Genomic DNA, 21,752 nt, shown 5'->3' with positions numbered 1-21,752 from the left:
CAACAACGTGGGTCTCAAACCATAAATATATAGATGCTACTGCCAAAACAAATAAGGCTCTGTCTCCATGCAGTTGTTTGACTGTGCATATGGAATGCAGTGGTGGGAATTACTCAAGTATTTGTACGCAATCAAGAAAAAAAAGCAAATAATGGTGCTCAGAAACAACCAGAGTGATAAAAAGGAGAGACACTCCAGACATAATTTAAGCATGCATAAACAGGGGCTCTTGGATCATCACCAGCGAAAAGAGGCTTGCAGATCTGAATAAGATTCTCCTGTTTGTTTCTACACATAAGATGGGAAACAGTACATTCATTGTACGTACACAAGATTACAAAAGAATGTCTGATTCCATCACCTACACTATTTCCCCATAAAAACCTAAATAATACCACAGTTTGGCTGGCTGGTGGGATCAAAAGGCAGCAACATAATGCAGGTGTTTCATACAACTGAATCAAGCCCAGGGAAAGAAAGCCAATATGAAAAAAAACATTATTTAGGAAGGTATCAATCTAGAAAAGAAAAAAAAAAAAAAAAAAAGATAAAAGCATGCGGAGATAATCACCAGATTGTAAATAAAAACATTCTATCTTTCCCATGAGCCTGACTCAAACTAGAAAGAAAGGCCTGTGAGTCAGACCCAAATAGTACATACCACCTAATGGACAATAATCAGCATCAACAAAAACTTATCTAAAAAAAGGTGTAAATTATGCACAGAGCTATGCTGAAATGAAGGTCTGAATTTAAAAAAATATCTGAAATGAAGGTCTGAATTTAAAAAAATATCTGTATGGTCTTACTAAGACCACCTCCAAAAAACCACACTAAGACCCCAAAGCTCACTCTCCCAAGGAAACAGAAGGTGACAGCTGTGGTATTAATACACCTTGGTCAGTTCCTTCTTTCAATAGTACTTCTGGATATGTTAACTTGAATGGTTACCAAGGGCATTAAATTTTACTTGTTTTAGGAAAATTAACATGTGGGTAGGCAAGAAAGACCCAAATTAGCATCCCTGTTAAGAAAATGCTGCAATATGCACTACATAACTACATTAATTAGGCACTAAATAACCCTTTTTGTAAAGGGAGGTTATGAATAATACAACTGAAGAAAACTTGGATGGGAGCTCTCAGCTTACTATGCATGGCATAATTCAACTATGAGAGGCAAAGCAGCGTTGAAAAAGCCTTTTAAGTTCCAGTGCTTGAGAGCTACTTCTATAATAACATTTCTGACCACCAATCATTAAACTGCTGAATTTCATACTTAGCTCTACCGTATTTGATCTTGCTCCGGAAAAAAATTACTTATTCTACCAAAATATAAGAATTAAGCTGTCTGAGAAACCAATTCTCTTTGTTGTCTGAATTTAAAGGATTTTTTAAAAAATATTAAAAACTTCAAAAAACTTTTAAAAATACAGTGTTCATGGAGAATTGTGGCAAAAGGTACTTGCTCTTTAGCCATGCTCTATGAGACAATGGCTCATTCATAATAGCAAATATTCATAAGCTAATCACCTTCTTGAAGGCAAAGACTGGTTTCATTACTACTGAAGCAGCTGTGCAAATACTCATACAGGTGATCTTACTCTAGATACCTTACAATTGCTTGGATTTTGCTATCATGAGCCTTAAAAAGTTAAAGCGCTGTAAAATAGTAGGTGCCATTCTGCTTTCGACTGAAGCTCTCAAATTACTATTGTGGCTTCTGATGCAAACATACAGATCAAAGGGCCTTTCTTTGTAGTTTTTTAAAATCTATTTTTAATAGAAATTAACCATATTTATAGGAAAACTCTGAATTAAGCTTGTGCAGACAACACTGTGTTTATATGATTTTACAAACAACTCAAATACCTTGTTACATTATAAATATCTCAGTAAAATATATGTACCTCACATTTCGGTTATGTGCTACTTACAGCAAAGTTGCTCTGTGCTGCATAATGTAGGGGTGTTGCACCTTGACTATCAGATGGGATAGTTCCAAACTTATTTCTTTCTAATAAGAGATGGACAATCTGTGCATGACCTGAGAAAAATAACATAATAAAAGCAGATAGTTATCAAATCCTAAAGTTAAACACTTCCCTATTAAAAAAAAAAACACCAGAAGAAAATTCAGACTTCAATAAATATGTTCGTGTTGTAGCCATTATAGTCTAAACATAAGAGAGAAAGATAAGACTTGATATTTGAACTATTAAGCCTGGCATGCACCTTCTTCCCAATAGTCTTCCAGTTCTACACTCTGTAGCCTCATTTTTGAGGGGCATCTGTAAATCAGAATGACCTATGAACATGTGGAAAGATTTTCTATTTCTTTTAAAGGAAATCACTAGAGCATTTCCCTAAAAAAAGAAACCAGCAGTAGCTGGTCAGACAACTGTGACATTGCAATGAATGAGTTGAATATTTCCAGGAAAAGTTTCTGATAATCCAGCTGAGATGTGGCATTTGACTGAGAGGTCAGTCAGAAGCAGTAAAGTGAGCATAGACTGATAATGAGCATTTCTCCATCCACATTAAAAGGTAGGCTAAACCAACATTGACAATTTCATCCCACGTCACATTGTTTTACAGAAATGAAGAGTAAATTCTTGCAGAATCATAGAATAGTTTGGGTCAGAAGGGACCTCTGAAGGTCATCTAGTCCAAACTTAGGTTTTATTCAACCAAAATGTCAACTCAAGATGTATAGCACAATCTGGAGGCTAGTCTACTACCAGCTGACATATCTGCAATAAACAACAAACTGACACACACAATTCCTTCTATCAAAACAGATTAGAATGTTTCTAGATTAAAATCACAACATTGGGGGTGGGGGTGGGGGGGGTGGGTGGGTGGGTGGGTAAAGTATATATCCATTTCACAGACAGGAAAACAAAGGCAAAATATGGTAAATTGCCACTAAAGTCAACTGATCCATTCATATGCTTTCTTTTGTAGGCATATGCAGCTCACAGAATATCTTAATTATTTGGTATTTTAAGAGATACTGTAAGGCATAAATCACATAAAAATACTCTGATTTTACAGGAGAAATCTCCCAGTCTCTTGTGTGTGGGGAAAACAATCAATTTTGCAGCTTGTTAACTTTTGCACAGTTGACTAGAATTACTTTAGTTATTCTAAACTAAACTTAAGTTATTTAGTTATTCTTTCGTTTATTACGAAAAAACGCAGGTAAACCTTTCTACTAGCAGTGGCTTTTTTAATGAAAACACCGACAATTACAGAATGAAGGTGTGTAATAATTGTGGTCTGTAGCTTTTAAAAACCAAAGAGATGGAGGACTAGGCGAGCCTTCTTTCGTGGAATGGCACTATCAGACTTTTTATGTATAGAAGGATCAGAAATGCGAGAAAATGGTCAACTTGGGTCAAAATGGATGAACAGCTATGTGGGGACTATTTTCTTCTAGGAGCTTTAGGGTGTACAGGAAGGCTCCCATATCCTTTCAGCCATTAAGACAAGCCTGGACCCAGAACAACACAACATTCTGTCCCTTCCTACCAGAAAACCACTAAAAAGAAGAGATGTAAGGTTGCTATGCTCTTCCCATCTCATGACTATAAGTAGTGAATTGAGGTGCACTGGAAGAAGTTGGTTCTGAGTGCAGTCCTAGCAGGAAAAACGTAACAGTACTGAGCCTGGAAAAAAAGTTCCCTGAACTTTCAGGACACACAGCTAGAAAAAGGGTAACTGAACTCTGTAATCAGGACAGGAGGTCTACCTAAATCATCTATGAGAAAGAAGGCTTGAGGGAGTTGAAAAAAATTTTGTATTGGGTGCAACAGTCGATAAATTGCTGCAAAGATGGATCTCCCTTGGTCATTAATGTAAACATTAAAACTCAGTTCTTGAGATGAAGAACTGCCATTTCTGTAGTACTTTTATTTAGAAGAGATGTAACTTGGCTGAGGCTTTTATCTACACAAAGGACAATGTAAGAGGAGCAGCAATGCCCCAAGATGTAGTCACACACAACCCATCACCTTTAACAGATTTGTGGCTGTATCCATGCACTACTTTAAACCTCCTACTGTTAACTCATTTAGTAACATTTTAGAGTCTTTGAGATCTGTATACACCATCCAGTATCTAATTTAAAAACAGAACCCTAAAAATTAATCATGATTTACCAATCAGAAGTTCCCCATGGGCATATGCCACCTAGAGACCTCATCAAGTTCACAAAGGTCTCTGGAGGTTTTGGCACATCTTCACCCTTTATTCCACATTGATTAGACAATCCGTTTTTCCAACAGACAAAACTTCTCTCTTACACACAATCAATTTCGAAAAACAATACATTTTGCTTCTTGGACAGAACCAAGCGATAATGACTATTTCTTTGGGAGACTGATCCTATGACACTTAAAATGTTTCCCAATTTCTCTGTAAAAATTCAATATCCCTACTTGAATGCAAATACAAATCTGAGAACAGTCTTTCTTCTTTTTTTTAATAAACATAATCAAACTACATGTATATAGTCACTGGAGTTGCAGTAACTCGCTCCAGTGAGCAATCCGATTCTTTCATTGGCATTTGTTATCTGCAGCGTCCCAAAGGGTCATGGGGATGAAGCCTGTTAAAAGGGGAGAGAGACTGAAGACTTTCTTTTTATCTGGTACATGGGGTTTATTTTTGCCTCCTGCACAATAGGAGAATGGAAAATAGGAGGTAAATTTTCTAAATCATATTATTTTTGTGCCCATCATTTTATGAGTTACAATTCCCTGTATTTAGACAATATTTAATCAGCTTTTTACCTGTTTGCAAAGATCCAGTTTTGTAAACTGTAAAACCAAACCATATAGAATTCACATATGCAAGGTTATAATTTACAGTGCATCTGAGTCTCAGGGTAGCAATCTGAACATAAAAAAACTTTTATCTGAATAAAACTTCTTGTCAGATCTGATTAGATTGTCATAACGTGTCTGATGAAGAGCTTGTACTAGGACTAGAAGTGTCAGCTCTGCCATTTTCTTGTCGCTCACTTGTGCTGCCATTACCAGATTATCTGCAGTTTCTTTGCAGGAATCTTTTTAAATCACTTGCCTATTTTGTGAGGGGTAGTTTAGTAAAAACTAGATAATACAATTCATAAATCCACTTAACCAGGCACACATAAACTGCAATACATTACCATAAACTGAAAGTGAACAAATGAGTGATGATGCCACTGTCAAACCCTCCACATTGTGGAACACTAACTTCCCTCAGGCACCTCGCAGACCCTATGTGACCGACTTACATATGGACCAAATGAGGGTGCTAGCATCAATCCATATATTAAATATTAGTAATGCTTTCTTATTTTTTCAGATTAAAAAAAAATATAAACAGAAGTTCTCATAATTTCTTCATGTACCCCAATGGATTGTCTTGCATACAGGCAGGGGTGTGCACACCCCACTTTGGACACCACTGCTCTGGAGTACCAGGGCTTTTTTTTACCTATGAGCAAAGCTACATATGCAAGAACATCTCAAGATGCTCTGATTGTTCCTAAATCATGAGCATATATAGCTTGCTGAAGTAATGCACTTTACAATGCTTTGGAGAATCTTAATCTAAAAAAAAAAAACAGTCTACACACAAACTTCTAATCCTGGTCTAGCAGAAACTATTATTTCTCTAAGACATTAGTTAGCATAATACCAGACTGAAATTAACTAAAAAGCAGAGACAAAGATTAAACACCACAGTCAATTAATTATTAAATTACTTCAGCATTGTCCAGTTTACCAAGTAAGGCTGCCCAGTGAAGGGGAGTTCGAAACAGGTTGTCATAGGATGTCACATTGCAGCCTTCGTAGGAGGTCAGCACATCAACAACTGCTACATTCCCATCAGCAACAGCAAAATGAAGGGGAGTTCGTCCTTCATAGTCTTGCCAGTTAAGCAGGGATTCTGTAGGTGCAGCTTCCTTTAAAAAAATTTTAAAAATATTTAAATTGAAAAGAAAAACTATATACTTTTTCCAGATATTGTTTCATTCTTATAATGAGATAAACTGACCTTGTTCAGTAGGAAATAGCTCTACAACCAAATCTTTTATTACAGTATAGGCTATTTTCAAGTATTTCTTACGGAGTTTTTTTATACTCAATTATTGTACAAGGCCTGACTTTTGGTACCTGTCCTGTAGTTTTACCAGTCTGTTGTGGAAGTGGCTCCTTACACAGATCTTTAAAAGACTAACTCAGGCTCTTGTGAAAATAACTGGATCTTCTTACCTGATTTTCTAAGTTGAACACAACATATATATCTTCATATTTTTCTCGTAGGACACTCCCCTTTTTGTACAATTTAATCTTATGGCTTTCATTATAATACTTTTCTAGCATGACTATCAGAGTATTTCTAAATGAGATGCCATGGTCTCTACCCGACAGGATAGAAGTAAGTTAGAGAGTACTTCTAATAGAATCATAGAATCATAGAATCATAGAATTGTTAAGGTTGGAAAAGACCCTTATGATCATCGAGTCCAACCACTAGCCTATCACTGCCAAGTCCACCACTAAACCATATCCTCAAGCACCACGTCTGCCGTTCTTTTAAATACTCCAGGGATGGAGACTCCACCACCTCCCTGGGCAGCCTGTTCCAATGCCTGACAACCCTTTCGGTGAAGAAGTTTTTCCTAATATCCAACCTAAACTTCCCCTGGCGCAGCTTGAAGCCATTTCCTCTCCTGTTACTAGGGAGAAGAGACCGACCCCGCCTCGCTACAACCTCCTTTCAGGTAGTTGTAGAGAGCAATTAGGTCTCCCCTCAGCCTCCTCTTCTCCACACTAAACAACCCCAGTTCCCTCAACCTCTCCGCAAAAGACTTGCTCTCCAGACCCTTCCCCAGCTTCATTGCCCTTCTCTGGACATGCTCCAGCAACTCAATTTCCTTCTTGTACTGAGGGGCCCAAAACTGCACACAGTACTCGAGGTGCGGCCTCACCAGTGCCGAGTACAGGGGCACGATCACCTCCCTCCTCCTGCTGGCCACACTATTCCTGATACAAGCCAGGATGCTGTTGGCCTTCTTGCCCACCTGGGCACACTGCTGGCTCATGTTCAGTGGCTGCCAACCAGCACCCCCAGGTCCTTCTCCAGCCGCTCTTCCCCAAGCCTGGAGCGTTGCATGGGGTTGTTGTGACCCAAGTGCAGGACCCAGCACTTGGCCTTGTTGAATCTCATGCTGTTGGCTCCGGTCCATCAATCCAGCCTGTCCAGGTCCCTCTGCAGAGCCTTCCTATCCTCCAGCAGATCAACACTCCTGCCCAGCTTGGTGTCATCTGCAAACTTACTGAGGGCGCACTCAATCCCCTCATCCAGCATCTACTTGTTATAGGCTTAATTTTGAATTAAAAAAAATCTTTTCAAGTATTGTGATTAGTCATTTGATCACATAACATAATAGATTTAACTTGACTTCTAATCACATTTTCTTAAAAAACATGCTAAATTACTTTCGTATAAGGCTCCTAGCTATATAGTTTCGTATTATGGTAATTTCCTCTCTCATCAACTTTTTTCTAGACAGGTTCCTCTTCATGACTTCCTTTCTCAGGCAAAAGAACTGAACAGGTACAAATGAATGTCATCTTAGCATTGCAGAGATCTCCAAATGGCAAATATCATAAAGGCCCATGAAATACCAACTTTAAACTTCACTTTCTTGAAAAAAAGAGATATCTCTAAAGAAAATGGCAAATAATAGAACAATGGAAACTCAGGATGCAGACACCAAACATCTACAGCAGAAACAGAACGTCAAAACAAGGGCTTAAATAAACTATAGGGCGTAAGTCTGCTGTTCTATCTCCAACGATTCAGAACAATTCACTGAAGTCATGGGAACTTGTGGAAAAGAAGAAAGGAATGTAGCCCTGAGATTTTTAACTTCCAGCACTCAGGTGGATTTTAACCCATGATAACTGAGAAAACCAATCCTTCTCAAACTACAGAGCCATACTATGTCTTAAAACACACTTATGAAAGAGGAGTGAGAGATTGTGATGAGTGCAGCTGGTTAACAGTTAAGGCAAGTTCCTGATCCCCTTCTCACTAAACTAATTGCATTTTTCCTGTTGACTTCACTAGGTACACATATTGGCCTATTTGCCATACACATAACCTATTTGCCACCTCTATCTGCATTGTTTGAAATGCTGTAACTATTACATAGGAAATGAATGTCTAACATTGAAAATGATAAATCAAGGACCAGAAAGTCAGGAAATTCCAGAGCTATGGTTTCTATCCAAATATTAATTGACCAAGGTTGTACATTCTATATGTCCTATTTAATAGATCAAAATAGATATTTTATTAGAAAAAAATACATTTAGAGTTATATTTAACCATCTTTCCTATGTGCAATCTGGCTAAATTAATACTGCAGTAGAAACCTCAACTCTGCAATACCTTGATTCTTTGTTTCTTACTGTCTTACTTTCTAACACTGTCAACTTAAACCTCCTAATATTTGATTATTATAAGTTTTCTAAAGTTACACATGTATATACTTTATATACTGCATGTAAATGCTCTTTAGTTGCCTGTCTTACATATAAAGAAACTGTACTAGAGTTTTAGACATCAGTAGTGTCAGCCATGTTTTGCTTGAGAAAAAATTAACATACTTGAAACATACTGTAGTTCCTGACTATATCTAGCCACTAGGACAATAACAGATAATCTATTAAAAACATTAAAAATTAATAAATGTGAATCTCAACTAAAAAATGCAAAAGTTAATACTGTTACATGCACAAACCACAATAATCAAAGCATGAATAACAATTCTTTAATAAGCATTCAAAAGTATTTATCTGAGCCATTACAGTGAAAAGTGAAGTTTTATGTTCTTCCTTAGCTTCAATAATTCTCAGGGGAAAGCTAACTGATAATATGCATACTTTCTGTCTATTCAAAGAGCTCAGCAGGGGGAGGAGAGACAAAAATTCAGAAGTGATCTTTATGAGAACCACTTTCAAGAATGACTAAAAATGAATTATGATATGCACAGAAGCTATTAGTGATATTCTAACTCCACCAGAGGACCAAAATGGACAAACAAGAAAATAAATGCTTCTTCACTTTACCTATAATTTATTGATGTAATCTGGAAAGCTAATTTTCAAGCCTTCTAAAAGCACAACATATTAAATAAATGACTCCTAAAACTCCTGGCTTGAAGTCACTGATGTTCCCCAGAACATACCCCCACAGTCAAAATTGTTACTTTTGCAATATGGTAAAGAATCTTTAAATGACAAAGTCACTATTTATTTTCTAGTCTAAAAGTACTCATGTGTTTTGAAATTTGTGGCCACTTAAACTAAAATTTTCTAGGCCTCTTTCTCCCTACATTCAAGAGTATAATTTCTTTGGATTTTAAGTGGTTTTGGTGTAAAACTAGCTATAATTAAACTGTCATATTATATTAATATTTTAAGCACAACACACTGAAGAAATAGAAGCTATGCATTTTTCTGCGGCAATTAGAACAATGGGATTGTAGGCAATAATGGAAAGTGTTGTATAAATAAATGTCATGTCTCTTACCATGAAGAATAAATAAAGAGAAGAGATACAAAATAGACAGAGAGTACTAAGCAGTTGCTTCCATCATATTAATGGACACTTATTCTGTTCTTTTCTCCTTAAATCTTCCCAACGTTTTTCATGTAACCAAGCACTGCTGAATCTGGAAAGGTGGAAAAGGAAGTTGACCATGAGAGGATCCCCAGATTATAGTTTCTCTCTACTTCACATATTTACTTTCTAAATATGTCATGAGTTCTGTTTTTGCTGTTATTTCATGGGTTTCAATATTAGATATAACCAATTCGTGCATAACTGTCTCCCCTGTAAACCCAGCCTACTTCTTCAGCATTCAGTTGAGCTCTTTTCATTATTGTTTATTTTGACAAGCCCAATGGGCTAAGTACTAAATGAACATCAAACAGAAAGATGACCCTTAATGTTATGAATTTATAAACGGGAGACAACAAATGGGCACATCCAGATGGCAGACCACAGAAAAACAAGATGGTATTTTTCAGTATCATAGGCTGTGGTCTCAATAAAACCAGCAGCTTAATTTCAGTTAAGTTTTTGTAAAGCAGCACTCAAGAATTCTGAGTCGGACACTAGAGAAAAATAATTTTCTGGGGAATTCTTCTTGAGTGTTAAAGATAACATGAGAGAAACAGCAGCAGCAGTGTCAACTTAGTCAGCAGGCAACAAAGGCTGCCAGTGCAGACTGACCAGTGGTAGATGTCAATATCTGACTGCTATCTGAGCAATGGCACATAGCTTACAGCTTATAGTGCTCTGTCATGAAAGCAAAGGCAAATGGTTTGTGCTGGATGTGATTAAAAAAACGGAGAGGCAACAATGACACAGAGTCACAGGCCTTCTACATTGCTCTCACTACAAGACAATATCCTCTGAACTTAGAAATGCAATTACGTAAGTTAAGACACAAGATGACAGAGATTTTAACTGTATGGGTACATACATTAGAAATATCATGCAGAAAGAATGTGAAAAACTGTGAAGTTAAGCTGGATGTGAAGACCCAGAGGGGAATGAGAATCAAAGGTGATGTTTGGGCAATAGATCTGGAACTGGGTAATATGGCAAAAAGTAGCTAAGAAAGGAGAGGAAGATTGTGAGCTCTGCTAGGTAGATATATATCAAGACAAGTAAGAAAAACACTTCAGTTTGGAGAGAAGACAAGATCTTACTAAAGGATCAAACTCAGTGGCACCACTGGCAACAAAAGAAGGTATTTTATACTCAACAATAGATTCAATCAACAGATGGATTCCCTAGTAACAATGTTTCTGTATCATCAGCTTTTAGAGCATATTCCGTAAGCTCAATTGCTTGTTCACTTAAAATTGTTACCATCTTACTCCATCAATAAGCAAATATAAGTATTTGGAATATAAACAATTTAACTGATGCATGACAAAGCCTAGATGGAATCAAGAGTACACTCTTTCAACTGTCAGAGTATGAGAAAAGAACCAAAAAACCTGGACCTGATCATGATTCTGTACTACTTAAAGAGAATCTTCGAGAACACCTTCAGTAAGAAGACAGGTATTTTTGACCTTTTGTAGTGCACCTGGCTGGGATGGAGTTAATTTTCCTCACAGCAGCAGGTATGGTGCTGGGCTTTGTATTTGTGATTAAAACTGTTGATAATACATCCATGTTTTGGCTGTTACTGAATAGTGCTTGCACAGCATCAAGGATTTCTCTTCTTCATGCCCTGTCCTGTCCTGCTCCCCTGCTCCCCCAGATGAGTAGGCTGGGGGTAGGCAAGAGACTGGGAGGGGACACAGAGGGGACAGCTGACCTGAATTGACCCAAGCAATATTCCATACCACATAACATCATGCTCAGCAAAAATAGCTCAGGGAAAGGAGGAGGCAAGGGGGATGCTCATGGCTACACCAATTGTCTTCCCAAGCAACCGCTGAGCACGCTGAAGCTCTTTTTCCACTTTCCTGGGAGTGGCTAACATCTGCCTGCTGATGGGAAGCAGTGAATAAATTCCTTTTTTTACATGCAGCTGTTGCTTTCCATACTAAACCGTCCTTATCTTAATCCATGAGTCTTCTTGCCTTCCTTCTATTTTCTCCCAGCCTTGCAAGAGGGGAGTGAGTGAATGTTACACACTTGGCTGGGGCCAACCCACCACAACTTTTAAAAACATTTACCTTGACTATCTAACATTTGAAAAAGTCTGTATTTGGATACAGTAATCCTCACCTATATTCTAGCAAATTTATTTCTCTAGCGTGGCAGAAAAGTAGATGGTATATAAAAACTAAAAGTTTGTGATGAAATTTTGTTTGTGACAAATTATTTCACAACTAAGTCCAAATCACAAATATCCTGAATAAACAGAAGTAATACAGAAATAACACAGAATTTAACATTGGAAACTTCTCAGAAACTATTTTTGCAGTAAAAAAAAAAAAGTATCAGTAACTGTAAGATTATCAATATGATTTGGAGAAAAGCAAAGCAAATTTTTATGTGCCACAAGTAAGTTCTCAACTTGCAAGCTAATAAGGCAAACAGACATTGTAGTTAGCTTACAATCAATATGTGTTTAGTTCTGAAAAATATTTGAAAGAAAGATATAAATTGTTGTAATATGAGAGAAAAATTCAACTGACACTTCTGTATCTTTCCATGATAGTGAAGTTCAGAGGTTTCCACAGAATAAAAATCAAGGTAAAAATCAAGCTGAGCACACGATTTCATTGTACTAATTTTAACTGTCTGCGTAGAAAATTAAACTGAACTACTGCAGAAAGAGAAAATGTACCATCAAGAAAAAATTATTAAATCCATACACAAAAATATTTGGAAAGTCTCTCAATAAACTGATCATGGGCTTACAGATAATTGATCAAATATTTTCCAGAATTCTGACTCAAAAGACCAAATTGAATTAGACTTCTCAGTACAGTTAACTAGAAAGAAACTTTCAAATAATGAAGACACAACAAAGAAATCAGTCTGCAAGATGCAACTGAGATGAGCAATATGACTGGACATTTTAACTAGGAGAACTTGCAATCCCTTCCTCCCTCCGTCACCCCTCAAAGGAATAGTTATACACATCAAACTAATTAAGAGAATATATATAGTTCAAGAGTTAGAGCAAAGATATTCACCCACAGAACTCAGAAGAAACCCCTTTAAAAGGAACAAAAATATTTTAAGATGATTTCTTACAAAATTCTGGATATTAGGAAAAGCAAACGAGTTCATTCTCAGAGAGTCAGTGGACTAAAATGAAAGATTTCAAGAGAATAAGGAATATTTCTACCAGAGTAAAGCAATAAATATAAAGTGTTATATACATAACAGACTTTCTTACCAGAATACATTTCACTGTGTGAATTGCACTAGGGTCCTTGTTGTTAGCTGCCCAGTGAAGTGGGATTTTTCCTTCAATATCAGGAATTCCAATATTTGAATCATGTTTTATGAGAAGTTTCACATGCTCTGGGTTATTGTAGTAGGCACTCCAATGCAATGCAGTTTGCTGGAACACAATATTCACAAGTTTTACAAACATTTTGAAAAATGAATGTAAGATGAAAAAGAAAGTTGGTTAGAACCTGAAATATGATTTTACTATATTTTCACAGAATGAAAGAAATCACTTAGTCCAACTGCTTTGCTCAAAGCAGGGTCAACTACAACAGGTTGATCAGGTCACTGTCCAGTCAGATTTTTAGTTATCTCCCCAGATAAAGACTCCACAACCTCTGTTCCAGAGTTTGACCTCTCTCATAGTAAAAAAATATTTTCTCAGTTTTAAGCAGAATTTAATATATTTCAACTTGTGGCCCTTGTATCTTGTCTGTTCACTGGAGACCATTCAGAACAGCCTGGCTCCATCTTCTTTACTGCCTCCCATCAGATATTTATACATATTGGTAAAATCACCCCTGAACTGTGTTTTCTTCAGGCTAAACGTTCACAGGTCTCTCAGCCTCTCCTTGATGTCAGATGCTCCAATCTTTTAAATCATCTTTATGGCTCTCCACTGGACTCACTCCAGCATGTCCATGCCCTTACTGTACTGGAGAACTCTGAAGGAGACACGGCATTCCATTTGTGCTGCCACCAGCGCTGAGCAGAGGGGAGGGACCATAGGTTAAATCAGCTTTAAAGAATGGGTAAATGAGCAATCTTTTGTTACAGTTCAGTAAAGAGGACTGGCAGAAAACAGAGCACATGTACCTAGAGTTGGAGACAACTCAAAATCAGTGTAAAACAGGCCTTAAACAAAACTGAACAAAAGGCCCATCTGTCTGAGTAGTAGATAGTCACAATCTTTGCTACTGAGGTCTGAATTAGGTCTAAGCTACACCATCTTACATGAGACTCACATTCCCTTTGGCTTAGAATGTAAGTATTTCTGGTAGGAGATTAGTTGCTTCAGACAAGGATTTCTTGGACTGTGGCAGGAGAATACCGTCCATGCTACTTAGCCAGCCACCAGGGCAATGCCATCGGGTGCAGCAATTTCAGACCTGGAGACAATATCTGAGCTTGGTATTAAGCAATCATGTCCAACTTAGAATGATCACCTGAAGCAGGCCTCAGCAGCAGAGCTGCACTATAGAACAAATGCAGTAGTTAGTTTGGTCCCTCTTAGACCTGGAAATCTCTTGGAGTAACACAAATTCATGAGAAGCATGTAACAAGATTACTGTCCACTACAGGAAGACGGCACTGAATACTGATGCTGGGCTTGGATCCATCCTGAGCAAAGGTTTTGACTTACTGCACTGTCCTTGATCACTCAGAACTGAGGTTGAATCTAATTACTGAATCTAATGCCCACTGACCCATGGCAGTCCAATCAAAAGGACATCAAAAGGTAATCCATGTTACTATTGCCAATTCCTGACTGCCAGTGGTTTTTTTACAAGCATTATGGATGTTCATAATTACATAAGCAAACCAATGTGTGGGGTTTTTCTAAACACCAAAATGTTGGTATATTAACAAGTATTTTATTTATCAAGCAGATCTCTCCCAACTGCCAAGTAGCAGAGGGCTGTAAGATACAGAATGAATTTTATTTCCCCATCTTGCTCCCCGCCTCACTACTGCAAAACATAACATGGCACTTTGATTTGAAAACTGAGAGAAATAACTGCTGTGGGACATTTGTATATAAGCCTGAGATACCCTGGATTAACATCCTTGAACAGTGAGATAGAATGTACGAGTTCATTTTCATACCCTTAACATCTCTGAAAAGGAGGAAGGCAAAAAGGAGACTACTTTTTGTTTGTTGTTTTAAGCTATTAGTTTAGTAGAATCATAGAATCATTAATGTTGGAAAAGACCTCTAGGATCATCAAGTCCAACCATCAACCCAACACTTCCATGTCTCCTAAACCATGCCCTGAAGTGCCACATCTACACGTCTTCTAAATACCTCCAGGGATGGTGACTCTACCACCTCCCTGGGCAGCCTGTTCCAATGCCTGACCACCCCTTCAGTAAACGTATATCAAATCTAAACCTCCCCTGATGCAGCTTGAAGCCATTTCCTCTCGTTCTATCACTAGTAACGTGGGAGAAGAGACCAGCACCCACCTCACTACAACCTCCTTTCAGGTAGCTGTAGAGAGCGATAAGGTCTCACCTCAGCCTCCTCTTCTCCACACTAAACAACCCCAGTTCCCTCAACCTCTCCTCAAAAGACCTGCTCTCCAGATCCTTCATCAGCTTTGTTGCCCTTCTCTGGACATGCTCTAGCACCCCAATGCCTTTCTTGCACTGAGGGGCCCAAAACTGAACACAATAGACAGCACAACCTTTTTGTCTACTTGGTAGTTCACTGAAAAAAAGCTCATTCTAAGACATAACTGGAGGGACTGCAAGGAAAGGTCTGGTAACTGACACCACATACAACATACAGCCTAGCACCATAAAGCATCTTCAAATCATCACAGTCTGTTAGGATTTGTACTGAAAAAACCTCTAGCAGTAGAAATTTGTAGTAAGTTAACAAATTATATTTCTTAAGTGAAGCTGGCCAGTATCCCTAGAAACTGACAGGTACAATGAAAGCAAAAGCTTTTTATTACCAGGAGGCCAATGCAGCCTTGGTTTACTGGCTTCTCTCACCTACAAGCTGCTTTTTAATCAGCTGCCTATGTGGAAGTAGATGTAAAAGCCAGTTGTTCCCTCTCATGTTCAGAAATTATATTTGACAATCTTGATGCGCACAGTTGCCGTACAGGAAACGAATAAGCTATATGCCCAACAGGGTCAGACGTGTTGTACTCTTTCCCTGAGACCACCTTTCATCAACCTGAATTCCGTCTTTGCTACTGTGGCTACTCATGACACTAACTGGAATAAAAGTGCTCTACATTTTGTGGGAAATCTGGCAATGCTTTAATACTGCCTTGGAAATCTGCTAAACAACAGGCAAGGTTCCTAAAAGGTTTTGGCTCGTTTCCATATACCTTTGTTAATTCACTAACGTGGTCAGGAAGTCAGCATGACCTCTCCAGAATGACTGCCGTAATTATAGCCAGGGTTTCCATGATACATGTTAGAATATCCTGGAAAGCAAACAGCTGATTGCTAGGGCACTGGCTGGTTAAACTCCATTGTCCAGAGGGGACAGAAGATTCATTTGTTGGAAACCGGGCTTGCAGCTGTCTTATCCTGCTTCCTAGATGATAAAATCAGGTAAGGATGTCTGAGTTTAAGCACTTACCTCACCAGAAAGCCCAGTCCCCTCCTCTTGCTGTATCATCTTGTGGTAGAATGAAAACCCAGTACATGAGATATGGAATGATGATTTCCACAAAGACCAGCATTGCCAAGCTGGTGTATTGGTTATCAGTTCATCCAAATACACTTGATCAGGACACTCACATTTGAATCAGTGGTAGATTACTGCCTGCTGGGGAGAGTTTGTGCACCAGTTCCAAGATCACTTACAAATTGTAAGAGTGAGCCCTTCCTGGTCAATGCTGGATAAGCCTCCATCATCGGTAACAGTTCCAGTTGTATCTAATACCATGCCTACCTTGCCAATGGCAGTTACATAATTGTTTTTTGGTCTTTCTTTTGCTATCTATACTCAGTGTCTCACTTCCTGTTACTATATCCTTGCAGAAAAAATTGGGCTTAGGCAACATTCATATCTCTGGGTTCTTTGAAAGAAGTCTCAGATTTCAGGACACACAAACTGCTCAAGCACATGAAATTTAAACCAGATATTCCCAGACTAACAGGTCTGCAATAATTACTAGAAATCTGTCTACTAAAGGCAATGTGATCATCTCCCAAACAGAACATGCATCAAGCATGCCAATGAGAGGGATGAATCTGTTCTGTTCAAAACGTACGTGGAACACAAGAAATCCTTCACCTAGAATGTCTGTCAGGACTGTGTGAAAGTCCTACGTCTCCTCATACCTGACTATCAATGCTAATGGAGGCAAATATTTCACATCAGATTTAAATCAAGCATTGCTAACCTCTAAAACTTAATAAGCACACTAATCTGAGCACCACAAAAAAACACAGTTACTATATGCTAAATAATTATTCCTTCTTTTAAAATGGGTTAGTATGCTATTACTGTGGACTGTGGCAGTACCTCTCTGTATGAAGTGTAACAGTAAATGAGTTGTTTTAAGAACTGCACCACTTTCCTTCTAAGATCCGTCATCACTTCTGGCTGGTTATTTTAATGATAGTCCTTTTAACAACCATCAGTAGATTATTTCCTGAGGCTCTTAGAAGTCAGTGTACTTCTGAAGCAGGCTGGTAATTTTATTGATGTGGTAGAGTATGACTTGACTTTGCAAAGGGACATGTGACAACTCATGACAATACATACACTATATGATATACCTGGAAAGTCACCTAGAGATTTCCTGGCCTTTCAAGCAACGGTTGTCACTACAGATGCAGAAAATTAGTCTGAAGGACTTTATTCTAGGAAGGCAGTAATGTAAAGCTCTAAAGATGTTAAGATTACATTTTCTCCCGAGTAAGTCTGCAGTTTCACAAAACAAATGTCAAAGTGATGAACTGGTGCTCTGCTTCAAATGAAAGTCTCATGCCAGAATGTCAATCAACTTCATCATCACATCCCTCTCACTAAACGATGCATTCATGGAAGCAACAGTACATGTGCATTGATAGCAGACCTTCTGCTGCCAATTGGTCCATTTTATGATAACAATAACAATAATAAAAAGACAACTTGATATTTTTTATTGTCCCTGTAGGAAAATCTTCTTGACAAATGACATCACATTCTATTCCAGGCTAAAAAGTCATGTATGACTAGGAGACCCTAAAAATTGTCCATTTTTACTTACAGAGATACAGAAGAAAGGACAGTCAACCAGATAGATTTAATTTCTGGATATCTTTACCCTTAGACCATCTTTGTGGATGGAAGTGAAGGAGTGGAAATGAAGGAGTAAAACTGAGCCAGGAAAAAAGGGGTGGTAGTGGTGGCTTGAAGGTGGTGTTCTGATTTTTGTCTCTGTTTCTCACTGTACAAAACTATTTTAACTGGCAACAAATGGAACTAATTTTCTTTAAGTCAAGTCTGTTTTGCCTGTGACAGTAACTAGCAATCAACCTTCCTGCCTTTATCTCAATCCATTAGCTTTTTTGACCTATTTTCTCCACCTATCCCGTTGAAGGGGGGGAGAGAGAGCGGCTGGGTGGGCATTTGACTGCTTTCCAAAGCTAACCCACCACACATTTCTAAAGATAGCACGTATGGACAGTTGTGTCAATATCACCAGCATTTTAGTGGCCCCAGCTCAGGAGGGATGTCTGCCAACAGCAAACCTGCCCTGCATTCAGCTCAGCACCAGAGGAATTTCTTTTTTTTTTTTTTTTTTTTAAACTTACCTTTGGTATTGACAAATACTATGAATGACTTTTGCACAAAGTTTGCTTGTGACTCAGCAAAGTGATTCTAAATGTAGGGTTCTTCCAAGGAAGAAAAGCAAGATAAGCACATGCTATCCAGACTCTAACAAGGATCACAATGTTACAGAACGACTTAGACCTTAAAACCAGTGGCTTTTGAATCCTCTATTATTTTATGCACTCTCTACAAGAATGTCAATGAACTCATTGCAATGAACTTTTACATCATCATTGTCAGGAAAATGTTATAATGATCACCTTTAGAAATACTAATACCAGCATTAGCCACTATTTTGAAGACTCAGAAAAAGTTTGTTGTGACTGAAATAATTTTTCACGCACAACTGTTTCATTTAACACCAATCTCTAACACTGCTACAAGCATTGACTTAAAATAAGCAGTATTTTTACCTTGTTTCTGTCCTGGGTATCCACTTCTCCAGGTGCCATATGTTTTAGCAATAAAGCTAAACATTTTGGGCTTTTATGACGTGTAGTTAAATGTAATGGTGTCATATCCTCTAAGTCCTTCTGCATCCAATTCCCTCTACGAGCGAGTAGAAGTTTCATGAAGCGGTAATTTCCCTGGGTAAAGAAAAATATCAAAAATTTATTCCAGTTTACCAAACCAAATGATGATACTGTTTAGATATATTTACTTTTGTATTACAATACCTAGTGCCTAAAAAACCACACCAAAACAGCTCTAATCTTTGGAAACATCTAATGAAGATTTTTTGTTTAAAAAACATTAACTTCATTTTTAAGTCTATTTTGCTACTTGGTATTAGATACATATCTTCCATTAGCAGAATGTGTAGGACAGGGTTCAGTAATACTGAAAATTCTGCAATACTGTCAGTTTCTTGACAGTTTAACCTCAATAAACATCACGTAAAAACTGAAATAAGACCATTATATGCTCATTTTTAGCAAGGTAGACAGTTATCAGATGAGGAATAAAACTGAACATGAAGAAAGATTAAAATTTTCAAAATGAAAGTAAGACTCAGAATTGTGAATCACTTTGTCAGCAGAATGATAGGGTGCAGATGGGCCAAAGGATTCCTGAGGCCCTCACAGTATCCAGTGCCAGGGCATAAAAATATTCTAGGGAATGATTCAGAAAGATAAACTATATGGAAAAGTGATTGTTTCTTATGTTTTTAAATTGGGAACTGTATATGAGTTTTGGTCTACTGTATGCATGATAAATGGATGGGACAGCTAGCGTTGCAACATATTTAAAATACTTAACACTCTGGACTTACTAGGTTTTCAAAAGAAACAACGTAGAAATTCTCTTGTGACTAATAACTGAGGGTGGATCCCAAAGAAAAAGCTCCAGTTTTATTTCTCAAATCATTGAAGAAGCCAGTCAAAAATCAGAGATATAATCATGAAATCATGAAGAAACTGTAGTGATTTAAGGTATAGCCAGCCTTGACTTGCTAGTGCCCCTTGCTTGGAAGTTGTTCTTCTCTATAACAGAGATGTTACATGTGACGTTTTGATGCTTCCACATCACTTCAACACAGTCTGCTGGGTTTTTCAAACCATCTTCAGCAGTTAAGTTTCAGTCAAGAACCAGTAACAGCTGGAGTGATAACTCATTAAAGCAAAACATCTGGATCTAACTTGTGTGATCATGTTTTAAACATCCCTATTCTTTCCCCACACTTTCAACCTTGCCTAAAGTGAAAGGAGTGTGCTATCTCCCAGTTTTGCTCACCGTCTCCCAGTGTTTCCCAATATATTAGGTTTTGCCATATAGACAGTTTAAGACATTTTACACACAGTTTAAGGAGAAGTATCAATTACCTATAAATATAATTAAAATAGAAAGCTCAGAAAAGAAGAGAAATTGTACAAATTCCCCCCACTCAGGGGAAAGCTGCAACATCTGATGTAGCTTTATTAGACAATGTACACAGGAAAGGTGACACTCAAATCAATAGAAGTCATGTCTTTGGATTCTTCTGCTTATGGAACTACCTGCAAATTAACATATTTCAGTCTGCTACAATTCTTTTATAAATAAATGTTAACTTAGTCCCTTTAGGCTGTCTTTGGAAAAACAATGGAAAAAAGATAACCATGTAGACAAGTGCAAGCAGTGCTAATGAATAGGGGCACTTCTGTATATCATAAGACTCAGAACTGTGAATCCATTTGTCAGCAGAATTGTAGGGTAGAGATGGGCCAAAGGATTCCAGAGGCCTGCACAGTATCCAGTGCCAGGGCATAAAAATATTCTAGTTTCCTTTTTCATGGCAACCATAAACATTGGAAGGGCAGATTTTATGTATATTAGTGTTCTGCTCTTTGTCTAATAAAAATGGAAGAGCTGAGCTTTATGTGGGCAGAATGGATTTCACCAAGCATGCCTAAAATAAATGAATGTGGGTTTTTTCCCCCTGCTACACTATTTTATTTTAAAATGCAAAAACAGGGAAAGCAAATCATGAATAAGCTCACACAAAGTAACCTCTTCCTGCTTCTACAGTTTATTGTCATCGGTCCTTGCTCTTCAATAAAAGCATGCAGGAAAAGTCTGCCAAAAACCTTACCATAAACCTGCCTGATAATGCAAACTTCTCTTGCCAGAGACAGCATGGCTACTGTACTCTTCAATGGCATCACAGCAAGTAGTGACTGACTAATTCTCTTTCTTCTGCTGGGTGTCAGGGAAAGCATAACCTAGGATTTGGTTCCTTTAATATACAGACACGCATCAAGGCATACACTGAAGTACAGAAGCAGAACAGCATAAAGTCTGCACAACTACTAATTAATCCACACAGAACAGACTCAAAATGAATTAATGATAAATTTGGAATGAGTTAGGGATGAAAAAACTCCTCATTATTGCCATTATATTTTGCAGGTAAATATATAACGAATTTGCAAAACTCATTAAACAAGAAAAAAAAATAGCAAAAAATCACAATTTATCTTGATGTGGCTGGGAATTAGACTGGGGGAAGACAACATTAAATAACTTGAGAGAATATCAGTCTTGGAAGAAATATAGCTGCTTTTCTCCATCACAGAGGATAATACATTTGGTTTGTTTTCAGTATTTCCTGCTCAATGTGCATGCATACACATGAAAGAAAAAAACCTGATTTTCTCTTGTTGATGACTACATATGGGAAGATTTACAAGTATATTGTGCTTTTTGAATTAATTCAGCTGAAGAGTCAAAGTTAAAATACTACATAAAACTAAGGAAACATG

General features: G+C 37.7%; 1 protein-coding gene across 3 annotated transcripts in view; it reads right to left on the bottom strand.

The window, feature by feature from the left end:
• INVS (inversin) overlaps positions 1-21,752 on the bottom strand; it is a 123,153-nt gene that overhangs the window by 53,585 nt on the left and 47,816 nt on the right. For 2 of the 3 annotated variants that reach the window (XM_064443157.1, XM_064443158.1), the window contains exons 4-7: positions 18,924-19,097; positions 12,946-13,113; positions 5,778-5,958; positions 1,937-2,046 (exon numbers count right to left, since the gene is read on the bottom strand). In XM_064443157.1, the coding sequence (XP_064299227.1) occupies positions 1,937-2,046; positions 5,778-5,958; positions 12,946-13,113; positions 18,924-19,097 (633 nt within the window). Of the gene's footprint in view, positions 1-1,936; positions 2,047-5,777; positions 5,959-9,599; positions 9,712-12,945; positions 13,114-18,923; positions 19,098-21,752 lie in introns of those variants that run through there. The other variant, XM_064443159.1, reaches the window with a different exon arrangement.

This window comes from Phalacrocorax carbo, chromosome 2 (genome assembly GCF_963921805.1).
Source record: "Phalacrocorax carbo chromosome 2, bPhaCar2.1, whole genome shotgun sequence".
NCBI lineage: Eukaryota > Metazoa > Chordata > Aves > Suliformes > Phalacrocoracidae > Phalacrocorax > Phalacrocorax carbo.
This window is presented reverse-complemented; position numbering and strand designations above follow the sequence as displayed.